This window comes from Oncorhynchus mykiss, chromosome 11, assembly GCF_057628025.1.
Source record: "Oncorhynchus mykiss isolate SJ-2025 chromosome 11, ASM5762802v1, whole genome shotgun sequence".
Taxonomy (NCBI): Eukaryota; Metazoa; Chordata; class Actinopteri; order Salmoniformes; family Salmonidae; genus Oncorhynchus; species Oncorhynchus mykiss.
This window is the reverse complement of record NC_143032.1, coordinates 33,882,633-33,895,090: the sequence shown is the minus strand read 5'-3', so window position 1 is coordinate 33,895,090 and position 12,458 is coordinate 33,882,633. Positions and strand designations below refer to the sequence as shown.

General features: G+C 40.6%; 1 protein-coding gene across 1 annotated transcript; it reads left to right on the top strand.

Moving 5' to 3' along the window:
- The first annotated feature begins 2,824 nt into the window (after nt 1-2,824).
- Nucleotides 2,825-12,220, top strand: LOC110535597 (insulin-induced gene 1 protein). Its single transcript, XM_021620686.3, has 6 exons — nt 2,825-3,586; nt 3,824-4,172; nt 5,029-5,153; nt 5,727-5,893; nt 8,244-8,343; nt 10,240-12,220. The coding sequence occupies exons 2-6, from the start codon at nt 3,839-3,841 to the stop codon at nt 10,267-10,269; spliced, it is 756 nt and encodes a 251-aa protein (XP_021476361.1). The 5' UTR covers nt 2,825-3,586; nt 3,824-3,838; the 3' UTR covers nt 10,270-12,220.
- Nucleotides 12,221-12,458: the final 238 nt, after the last annotated feature.

The following is a 12,458-nucleotide window of genomic DNA, read 5'->3' as shown; positions in this document are numbered from 1 at the left end:
AGTGAAAATTAACCGTTTTTAACTGAGAGGTTTGGAACTCTCTTTCTTATTAGAGAGGGTCCAGATTGTCTAGCCCAGCTGATTTGTAGGGATCCAGATTTTGCAGCTCTTTCAGAACATAGGCTGTCTGGATTTGGGTGAGCTGTTGGCCGGGGTAGGGGTAGTCAGGTGGAAAGTATGGCCAGCCGTAGAATAACGCTTATTGAAATGATGGAATATCGTAGATTTATCGGTGTTGACAGTGTTACCTAGCCTCAGTGCAGTGGGCAGCTGGGAGGAGGTGCTCCTATTCTCCATGGACTTTACAGTGTCCCAGAACTGTTTGTTATTAGTGCTACAGGATGCACATTTCTGTTTGAAAAAGCTAGCCTTAGCTTTCTTAACTGACTGAGTATATTGGTTCCTGACTTCCCTGAAAAGTTGCATATCGCGGGGGCTATTCGATGCAAATGCAGAACGCCACAGGATGTTTTTGTGCTGGTCAAGGGCAGTCAAGTCTGGGGTGAACCAAGGGCTATATCTGTTCTTAGTTCTACATTTTTTGAATGGGGCATGCTTATTTAAGATGGTGAGGAAAGCAATTTCAAAGCGCAACCAGGCATCCTCTAACACATGTTGCTTTTACATGTTATCACATTAACTTCACATGTGAAATGTATGTGGTTTCTCAGAGCTCTGTCATTGCCTACTAACTGGTTCATCCCTGAAACGTAGATAAACACATACTGAATGGAAAACAAGCTACATACACATCCGATAGCCGGTTTGTCTGTAGCGGGGCCTTTTGAACTCTTTTTTGGGGGGGACTCTTAAAAATATTGATATTGTTCATATCACACACGGGCAGACACACTAGATTTTCCCGCGTTTTGTATATATTCCCACACTATGAGGTTGGAATAATACTGTGTAAAGGATGAAAATGCCCGTTTAGTGTTTGAAAATACCGCCTGAAATTTCAGCCTGTTTTGGTGAGATGGGGTTTTTGGCTTTCCATGGTGACATCACCATGCAGTAAATTAGACCAATCTAAAATGATCTGCTGAAATTGTTGCAACCCCTATTACTAGCCTGTTCAACCTATCTTTCGTATTGTCTGAGATCCCCAAAGATTGGAAAGCTGCTACGGTCATCCACCTCTTCAAAGGGGGAAACACTCTAAACCCAAACTGTTTTGGGTATAGACTATAGACCTATATCCAGGTCCTCCGAGAGAGAGAAAGAAAGAGAGAATTAGAGAGAGCATGCTTAAATTCACACAGGACACCGGATAAGACAGGAGAAGTACTCCAGAAATAACAAACTGACCCTAGCCCCCCAACACATAAACTACTGCAGCATAAATACTGGTGGCTGAGACAGGAGGGGTCAGGAGACACTGTGGTCCCATCCGATGATACCCCCGGACAGGGCCAAACAGGAAGGATATAACCCCACCCACTTTGCCAAAGCACAGCCCCCACACCACTAGAGGGATATCTTCAACCACCAACTTACCATCCTGAGACAAGGCTGAGTATAGCCCACAAAGATCTCCGCCACTGCACAACCCAGGGGGGGGGGGGGTGCCAACCCAGATAGGAATATCACATCAGAGAAACGTAGATAGAAACGCTTTTATGTGCAAATATTGATAGAACAACCATCATATCAAAGTAAACTTGCAGTCAGGCTATGACATGTTGTGTGGTCCTCCCACTACGACTCTTTGGGAAAGCATGCAGTTTATTAGGCTACAGATGAAATAAGTTGTGAACTTCACTGGGTGGTGAAAGTGCAAAGTGAAGCGTGTGATGCTCCTTTCCAATAAAAATCGAGGGTCTTATCGCCGTGACACGACGATCGATGCTTGACTGCCGTAAACCAAGAGGTTGTGAGTTCAAACCCCAGGTGAGGACATGTTGAATAATAATTGAATAAATAAACATACACAATGTAATCGGGTACTGTATGTCAAATATTTAAGTTGAAAACAGTGCGACCAGGTAATGGTCCGGATATCCTGAGGACGTCGTGAAACTTCATGTGAAATATCCTCACCTGTGAAGTGTTCCAAAACCACATGGATTCGCATGATTTCACATGTAAAATTTCACCTTGTGAATTTTTTTTTTTTACAAAACATGTGAAATCATGTGATTTTCCACATGAAATCATGTGATTTTTCAGTAAGGAACAACTAAGTAGGTTGCAAACATTATGGTTGTCACACTTGAAACATGCAGGTGACTCAGTCATGTTTCCCCTGTTGTTGCCAGTATGCAAATTGACTTGGCATGAAATTGTATGTGTAAATTGAGATTTTAAAACGTTGATGTGTGACAAAACATTGACTTGGGTATAATGATTGTCACCACAGGTGAGCTACAGTATCTCACTCAATCACTACAGGTGAGATATCAGAGAACCTGGGCTACACAAGTAACCTTGAGATGTAATACCAAATCCAGTATGAAAGCAGTTTCAAAAGGGGAAAGGGGGATACCTAGTCAGTTGTACAACTGAATGCCTTCAACTGAAATGTGTCTTCCGCATTTAACCCAACCCCTTTGAAGCATAATGAGGTCTGTGCGCGTGCATGCAGACATGTAGCATGTATGTATCGAATGATGCCGGTGTGCCACACAGTATTTGTTTATCTACACATCACCTGATGCATGTGAATTGTGTAACCACTCAGAATATTAGGCCACATCACACCTGCAAAACATGTTTCCTTGTTGTTGTTGTTAGTTTCAGTACCTAGAGACCTGGGGGTTATCCAATCATTGACTCCCTCTGGTGATGTTATCGATGTCCTTTAGCTGGGTTGGGCTGGGTCGACAGTCAATGGCTGAAGCTGTCCTGTTGACTTGGTTTTCACCAACCTGCCTGGAAGGTGTCTGCTTGAGTGGCACCTGCCAGAATTAAATAGTTTATGTTGGGTATGGACTATAAGAACTATCAAACTAGGCCTGCCTGTTGAAACATATACAATTGCTCAAAAAGGAGTAGTCAGTAAGCTATTTAAAATATTTGGGTTGGACAGAGTTAATGTTATGAGCCCAGGATAGCACAGCTGATCTGGCATTTTTATCGGTAAGATAATAGGCCTACAGTAGACAAATAGGCAAATGTATGCATTGCTGCATCGGAATGACTTTTGAATAAGTTTTAGTTTTCAATTGGAAGTTCGCTCAGTTTATTTTAAATGATCACTGGTTTGCGTATCCCACTCAAACCTTCCACGACTGCATGATCGTGCGCCAGACTCGTGTGACGTCGTCTGTCCTGAACGGTGGGGTGGCGTCGCGTCATATCGTTCGCCTAGCTCCCATTGGCCGACGCGACTCACCCGACACAGCTGTGGCTGTTTTCCTGCAGAGGAAGCCTGTCTCTGGTATGAGGTCTGCGCTCAGGAATGAAATAGCAGCTTTTTTTCTGCCTCTCTCTCCCTCTCCCCCAAAACGATGATGTGACCTAACTACGTGATAACTGTCTGAGCAGTAAGAGAGCAGCACAACTCACAGCTTCATCATTGTCGAGGTGCGAATGAACATAGTCGGTTGTCGCTAGATCATACACTTAGAACGTCTGGACATCCAAGGTAAGAAGACATCAATTCATTATTCTTTGCTATTGTCCATTGATAATCATTGTAGTGGTTAAACAGTTTGAGAAAGACACGATCTACAAAGGCCAGACTAGACACCACTTTTATTTGACATCTAGCTTAGTGGTGATCTTGAAACATTGTTGTCAGTGTTAATTTAGATGAGATACAATGTATGGATGCATATCTGTGTTAGCTATGATGTATTAACGCATCTTTGTTTTTTTACAGCACTCTAAGTGCCAAATGCCAAGACTAGAAGAACACTGTTGGAGTCGCTCCTGTGCATCTAGGGTGGAATCTAAGACTTTTTCTGGGGGAAACTGGGTCGCATCGAGAGCTGAAGAAATGATGTCCATTGTCACAACAGTGCTCAGCAATGCATATGGCTCGCTGCATAGTGTGCGAGCAGCACACTTGATCAGGCGGGGTCTCGTCCTTTTCACCGTGGGAGTAGTTCTTGCGTTGGTGCTCAACTTGCTGCAGTTACAAAGAAATGTGACTTTGTTTCCCGAAGAGGTGATGGCAACTTTGTTTTCATCAGCGTGGTGGATACCCCCTTGCTGCGGCACGGCAGCTGGTGAGTTGTCACTTTTAAACCTATACCCTGACTTAATGAGGTTGCTATATGTACTTTTTAATTTTGATAAAAATTAATGTGAATTGGGATTTTATGGGGGGTGGAATGGGGATAGTCTGCTTGTGTGTTTCATGATGCCATTATATGCAGGCAGCTAACTACAGCCTGGGCTACATAATAATTTACCGCGTATTCCATCATTGTTATTGTTCTATATATGAATTGTGTAAATGTTCTCTCAGCCTTGAGCCCATAATGGTGAGCGTTTTGTCTGGTGGAAACATACATTAGTATTTATATTGCCCTCCAATAGGCTTCACTAGAAACAGCCGGACATGGAGGGTCATTGGGGTTGTGCTTCTTTTTCATTGGCTGCTTTCATAACGGGCGAGCTGTGGAGGTGGTCCATAATTGGCTGCTGCCTCGAACATGCCACTACAGAAAAAGAGAAACAAGGAAGTCGTGTGCAGTCAGAATTTAAATAAATCATTTTCACCACCAACCCCTCCCCCATGCTGTTGAGAAGTAGGCTACAGTGATTCATGCAATAACAACAAACAATACAAACGTTAGATCATTGTCTCCCAATTGAATTGTAACGTTTTTATTTTAGTGATACAATGGTTCGAGACTTGTCTTCTCACTGTAGGTTACGGACAAGTTTGTGCAAGGACTGATTATCATGTGCCTGAAAGTAGAAAGCGATATTGTCGTTTGTTTTAGTTTCAGTCTATTTTTATCCCAAATTGAAACTCAAAAGAAATATACCATTTTCAAGACCATCGAACCACATGAGTCAGTTTGATTTGTATGTATGCCGTTATGTGAGGTACTAATTCAACTATCTTTTCTGCAGCTGTTGTTGGCCTGCTATACCCCTGCATCGACAGCCATCTAGGAGAGCCCCACAAGTTCAAGAGGGAATGGGCTAGTGTCATGAGATGCATTGCAGTGTTCGTTGGCATCAACCATGCCAGTGCTGTATCCTTTCTAAACATCAACAACTTCACAATGTGCACACTCTCATGTTGGCTACCTCCAATCTAGAAAAGGATGGATGCATATTTACACCAAAGTAATTTTATCACATCCAGAGCATAAACAAGGATGAGGGTCTACTAAATGTGTAACAGATTCATAATTGAGTAACATTCTGTGATTATTTTTGATATATTATATTGTCATTGTGCTACTTTTACAGCCCCGAAGGCAATTCAGCTAGTGTCAGTGAGACGGTGGGTTGAATTCCCCACTGCATTCCTGCTTGTTTTGACTCCTTGACATACTTTCCAAGTATGTATGGAACCTATAGTTGCTTTAAACATATACACTGCTTGTGCCGCCCACACTGTAATGCTTTGAAGTAACATTCAAACAAATACTTAAAAAAAAAAAAACATATTTGAAGTGATTTTTATTTATTTTTTACTGAAGAGATGATGAGAGGATGACCTTGGGGAAAGATGGTGAAAGGTTGTGTCAAAGGGTACTAGGCCCGGATTCGAGCCTACGCAAGCAAATACTGTCTTTGTCCTTAACTGCTCCGTTTCACAGAAACTACACTTTGCCAATAATGCCCAGCTGTCCCTGACCCTGGCTGCCCTGTCCCTGGGACTGTGGTGGATGTTTGATCGCTCGAGGAGTGGCTTCGGCCTGGGCATCGGGACGGCATTCCTTGCCACCGTTATCACACAGCTGCTGGTCTACAACGGTGTCTATCAGTAAGTCAAGTCGTGCTTTTGTTTGACCACGTCACACTGAGAAGTTAAGCCCACACTGTATACCCAAAAGGCATTTTGAACTTGAATACTTAGAGTAAGTTGAACTAAAAGTCAATGAAAAGTCATTATTACTTAAAATCTTTGTGGTACTGACTCAAAACTAAATGACAAGTCACTTAAACTAAAAAATTTAAATAATGATAAATTTACTTTTTACCCAGCATGCTCTACTGCAGGTTGATTTTGATTTGATTAATCTTCTGCTACACAAAGATAAATATCATACATTTTTCTAAATTAATCCTATAATTTAGTTTTTTTTAGATTTTAGATTTTTTTGCACCCGTTGCTGAAATGGTTGTTCCGGTTTAAATGGCTTACACGGAACCCAAACCAGCTGCGTGTGTGCGCCGACCTCGTTCATCTTTCAGTCACCCACGTGGGTATAACCAATGAGGAGATGGCATGTGGGTACCTGCTTCTATAAACCAATGAGGAGATGGGAGAGGCAGGACTTGCAGCACGATCTGCGTCGGAAGTAGAACTGACTTCTATTTTAGCAACGCAGACGCTCGTAGGCCCACGCGAGCAGTGTGGGAGCAATAATGTAATAATATAGATGTCTAAATTTATTTTGCAACGCTCGCACATGCGAGCGGTGTAGTGGGCCTGTTAGGTAGTGTCCTCACTCCTAACCCTGGCAGTTATTATGTATGAAGGTTATGGGTGAATAACATTTTTAGCTGTTGGATATTCTAACACTTGCTGGATTCCAATATGAATTACACCTTACTTTTTGTTGGGTTTTTTGTAATATACATATTTAAAAATGTTTGGCCCATCCACCCCTCTTCGGAGGACAAAAAAACAAACATTTTACAGCTTTTTATTTTGTTGTATTTATACACACATTTGACATACATTGCACTTTTATTTTTCTACTACAGTAGTTACATAGCAAGAATAAAGTAATTTAATATACATTACCTCTGGATAGATATGACTGAAAACACTATGTATAAGTACTAACTATTATAGAACATGAGCTTTTAAACCCATCCCTCAGCTACTCTCAATCCATCCCACCTATCTCTGTAAACTGCCCTCATGATTTCCATGGGCCATATATTTTTCAACTGTTTATTTTTCAATTACACATCACTTCGCAAGCCAACAAAATGTGATTTGCAGGTAGGGTTGCAAAAAAAAAAACCCTCTTGGTAGATTCCTGGAAATCCTCCAACCAAGAATGTTTTTAAATCTGTGAATTTGGGGAAAGTGAATAATATGTTGCTACCCTACATGAAAGCCTGATGTGGCCTGTAATCCATGAGTTTCAGGCCACTGTATTAGGGTAAAGCGAGGCCTTATGAGAAATGTAATGTCATAAAGAGTTTTAATTATAATATTCACCTGGGAACTCTCTTGGTGAAGGCCTCACGACTGAAAATGAACAAATGTCTTTAACAAATACAGCCATGGGTGGTAACTCTATAATTCACTCAAATGCAAAGCACACTGAGATTATATTGGAGGCGTAATGACAACTAATTGGGGTTAACCGTGCTGACAAACTGTCAAAAATGCATTCGCAAGATATATGATAATAATAAGATGCATTTAGGAGAAGCTTTTTATCCAAAGTGACTTACAGTACTGCAAGACTACTTTTTGTTGTTGTGCCTCAGTGGGAATAGAAGCCATATTGCCGACGTTGCGAGTGCCATGCTCTGCCAACTGAGCTGCACAGGACCATATTATGATATTATATTATGGTATCATTACTTGCCTTAAAGTTTTAGTACAGCCAGTGAAGAAAATAAGACATAGGTGGGGGTTTTTTAGGAAATATTTCCCTTGTGATTGATGTATTATTAAAGTGTGCTTTCTGGAACTGGTCTCAGTCACCTGATTCCATCAAAGATGATCTGACAGATAAGGCATGAAAATGAAAGCAATTATTTTTGGGGTGATACGGATTCCCCCATGCCTCTACACCCAATTATTGGCCCTCCTACCTGCCTCTGTGGCACCTCCTCAAAAACATCATGGGGAGAGGGAGCACTGTTGCTTCAGTGAGGGGCTTCCAAAGAGCTGTGTTCAAAAGGCCTTGCAGCTTCTGTTGACTGAAGGGAAGAGAGAGATGAAATTGAGAGGGAGAGGATTTTATATTTCCTCATTAAACTTTAATAATGCTGCCTTCCCCCCTTTCGAGATCTGTCTTTGAAACTGTGTTTAAGTTGCCATTCCTGTTTTAAGGCTAGTCTCTATGTGTCTTATTTGGGGCTGGATTTGACTATTGGGGCAGATATTTAATTTAATCGCATGTATTTTTCTCCCTCTCTTGTAGATACACGTATCCAGACTTTCTGTATGTGCGCTCTTGGCTTCCATGCATATTCTTCTCAGGAGGAGTGACTGTGGGGAACATAGGACGCCAGCTAGCCATGGTAAGCCCTGTCCCCTATTTTCTTAGTCAAATTCTGTTGATTTGTTAGCACAGGAACACATTGAGACAGCACCTTGACATGTTCGTGCGGTACGAACTTTTGTGAGAGAAAAAGCCTGACACAACACAATGTCGGCTATAATGCCTTCATCGGGTGTACGCCCGAAGTCTGAACCTTATTCTGTGTACAGTTCTTCACAGTCACGTCCATTATACAGTTTGACTCAATTAAAGTGTGAAAACAGCATGTTGTTTTGTTTTTCGCAGTAGCGAGCCAGTCTTCTAGCGAGTCCTACAGCCAAATGTACCAAAGGGTCATTTCCTGCTTGTTGTTTTTCATTGATGGTGTTTGAAATGTTGGCAGTTGGCACAAGCCCTTGCTTGCTCTTTCTTTTATTTATTTTTCTCTCATTCTGTTTCACTCTCTCTCTCTGAGATGGATTAAGTCTGTTTACCTTTCATTCAGTCTTTTAGAGTTGCCTTTTAAATGCTTTCAAACTTGCATCTTGTGTTTCTCAACAAAGCAGCCAGCTTGTGTGTGGCAGGAACACGTTAGCACTAGAGTTCAGTCAACTGGGTTGCATTCGCTAGAAAGAAAATGGACTGAAACAGTGAGGCACTGCAAATAAATGTTCAATATTAAACGTTTTGCAACAGTGTGCACTAATGAATATTACCATTATTATTGTAGCTGATAGCTGATGATCTTTGAAATGCAAGAGAAAGGCCACAATGTATTATTCCAGTTTAGGCACAATTTAGATGTTGGCCACTAGATGGCAGCAGTGTATGTGAAAAGCTTTAGACTGATCCAATGAACCATTGCATTTCTGTTCAATATGTTGTATCAAGTCTGCCCAAATGTGCCTAATTGGTTTATTGATATATATTCAAATTCATAACTGTGCATTCTCCTCAAACAATAGCATGTACAATAGACTGTAATAGATTAACAAGAATGTAAGCTTTCTGCCCATATCAGATATGTCTATGTCTATATGTCACATTAGCGCATGTTAGCTCAATCATCCCACAGGGGGACGGCGGACACCGATCCCGTAGAGGGGCCATTTAAGAAAGAGTTGTGGTTAGGACTTACACAGCTAGACGGCATTTTTAGTGATGTGTTAATTTGAGATTTGGTTCATTATACAGTATCGAATCAGGCCAGCGATTGAACTGTTGATAAGCTAACTCAAGTTTTTTAGTTTTCTGGCTGATTTTTTATTTTTTTTTGTGTGTGTGTGCTTCCAGAAGTTTGAAATGACTGAAATATTGCCCTAACAGCATTGAAAGCGCTTTTCCTTTAATCCTTCATCACTAGCCTATAACTTGTTATGGAGACAGTTATATAACTGGTTATGTAGCTTTATCTCTCTTTATGTGGTTGTTGTCATGTACGTCATTTTGTCTGTAAATGTTGGTTTAATGTTGTCTTTAGCGCTCTTGAATGCAATAACAATTCCTCTATGAGACCAAATAAATGAACTGAGCCACTGCTCTAAGTTCTGGGATGTACATTTATTTTCTGGTATGTTCTGCATATGCTTCTAAATCAGGAGAAATGGGAAAAGTGAGAGGGAGAACTCTCTAGACACATATACCGTTTAGGGGGGGTAAGGGAGGCCTTGAGGAAGGGGTATCACATTTTACTGTAACCCCAACATCAGATAATCTTCTCACAGTTGTACCTATACATAGGACACCATGATCCACTGTATATTAGCCCTATAGTCTACTGTCAAGAACTGTAGAACTCAGCCTTAGGTTAAAGTCATCAATAATGGTCTTCTCCAATCCCCATTGTGGATGTTACCACTGTAGGAAGATGTCTGTTGTTTGCTGATATTGAGCATGATATATGAACATGGGCTTTCCTCTCTCTCTCTCCCTTCAGGGTGGTGTCGAGAAACTCCACAACGACTGAAAAGAGGGGAAAGAAGGAAGACTGACAATATGGAGAACAGGCGTAACGGAACCAAGTCTGCCGTCATGGGGAGAGACAGTTTGAAAGAAAATATACTTATTATTTTTTTACTACTTTTCTGTGTGTTATAACAAAGAGCTAGCCAGAACACCCTTGACTTAACGTGCCATGACTTCTGCACCTCTTGGTGGCCAAAATAACTTAAAGTATTAGGCTAGCAGTTGCCGCTATGCTATCTCTATTAGGATCCATATAGCATTATTCCAGAAGATAGTCGCAAAGCTATCCCTGTTAGGGTTCATATAGCATTAGGCTAGCAGTTAGACACTAGGCTATACCTGTTTGATTCCAAATAACATTGTGCTAGCAGTTAGCTGCTAGGCTATACCTATTTGGGTCCATATAGCATTAGCCTAGCAGTTAGCCGCTAGGCTATACCTATTTGGGTCCATATAGCATTAGGCTATATGGCCTAATGAAATAGGCTATATGGCCACTAGCTCCTCCCTCACTATGGCAGGACAGTATTTGCCCTTCCAATTCTTCGAAATGAAAAGTTAACTTGTTTCAGTTTTACAGTGTAAGAGGGAACTATTAGCTTTTTGCAGGTGTGTGTGTGCGCGTGTGGATTTGTGCAGGTCTGTTATGGCTGAGTACAAAATGACCGTAAAAGGGAAACATTTAAGAGCTGTGCAAAAATGTCTGACACTCACAGAGACAGCGACCAACAGTATGTCACCGATGACATGTATTGTGTTCCCAATATTGTAATTAACCAAGAAAAATATATATCAGAGAAATTAGAATGCTAACACCTATAACCCCAAACCAAATATACATGAGATCACAGATGATGTGACCATGTTTTGAAAGATTGTACCATGATACTACACTAAGTAAGCATATTCATGGTTTCAGTGAAATCAGTAATGTTAACAAAAAGGCACCTGAATGTAATCGGGTGTGAAAACTCACCTCTTGGCTGACTTTGTGGATATGGTGTGCAACCTGGAGGTGACCTATGACCCCTCAAATGAATGGCTGATTTCCAATTTAGAATTTTCCAGACTTGGCATTAAAGTTTATGATCATACATTAAGAGAAGGAGACAGGACATTTTTACTATGGCCTGCGGATTTGCAATCTGTGATTGCCTTTGTATTATAGAATTGAGTGCTTTTGTCACTACTATACCAGTTCAATTTTATTGTACATAATTATATATTGCTTACATGTATAGTCACTTCCCTATATAATCAGACAGGTATTACCACCAATTCAGTTCAATAGTTGGGGGGCTAAAGGAATAAAAGTGCAATCACATATACCTGAGCTGACTATTCTTCTTATTTATTATTTCTGACAATAGTTAAGAGGTGAGACTCCATGGAATCATATGCAGTGTGGATATAAAAAAGGAGCATCAAATAAGCAATAACAGCAGCTTTTGTAAAAACAAAAATAGTCTAAGATTACTTGCATTCTTCGACTGTATACCAATGACTATTCTCTCCATGAGGAGAAGAAAAAAAAAACATTGTGTCAAACTGTTTGTAAATTCTCCTAGTAGTTAAAACATTATTAAATGGGAATACAGATTATATTTTTTTTATATTTTGTTATGTATAGATCACAGCGGGATTGGTTGGTACGCCTGGTTCGGTGTGAATCTTTGCTCAATTTCAGGTGTTTGTCCCAAATGGCACCCTATTCTCTATATAGTGGACTACTTTTGACCAGGGGCCCTGGTCAAAAGTAGTGCACTATATAGGGAATAGGGTTCCATTTGGGATGCAATCCAGGTGTGCTGCTGGGAGAAAAGGAAGCTTTATTATTGGGGTGTTTAAAACACCTATTATTTCAATGTGTAGAGAGTGTGAGTGTGTTTTCAGCTGTGTATCATTTTTATTACCTTGAATCCAAGTGGAAAATAAAAAGGAACTCCTAATGACGTGTGTGTATCTACATTGAGTCTACATAGTTCTGCCACACATATTAGCAGAATGAAACCATACAGATACAAGATTTGTGTGCACATTTTCAGCCCAATGCATGAAGTGTTTGTATGAGAGTTTACTCCTCTGGTAAGTTTGCCATCTGAAAATGTAATCGACCCAAACATATATAAGGTATGCAAATGAGACATAACAAAAATATAGATGCAATTTTATTCTGAATTTTGATAACTA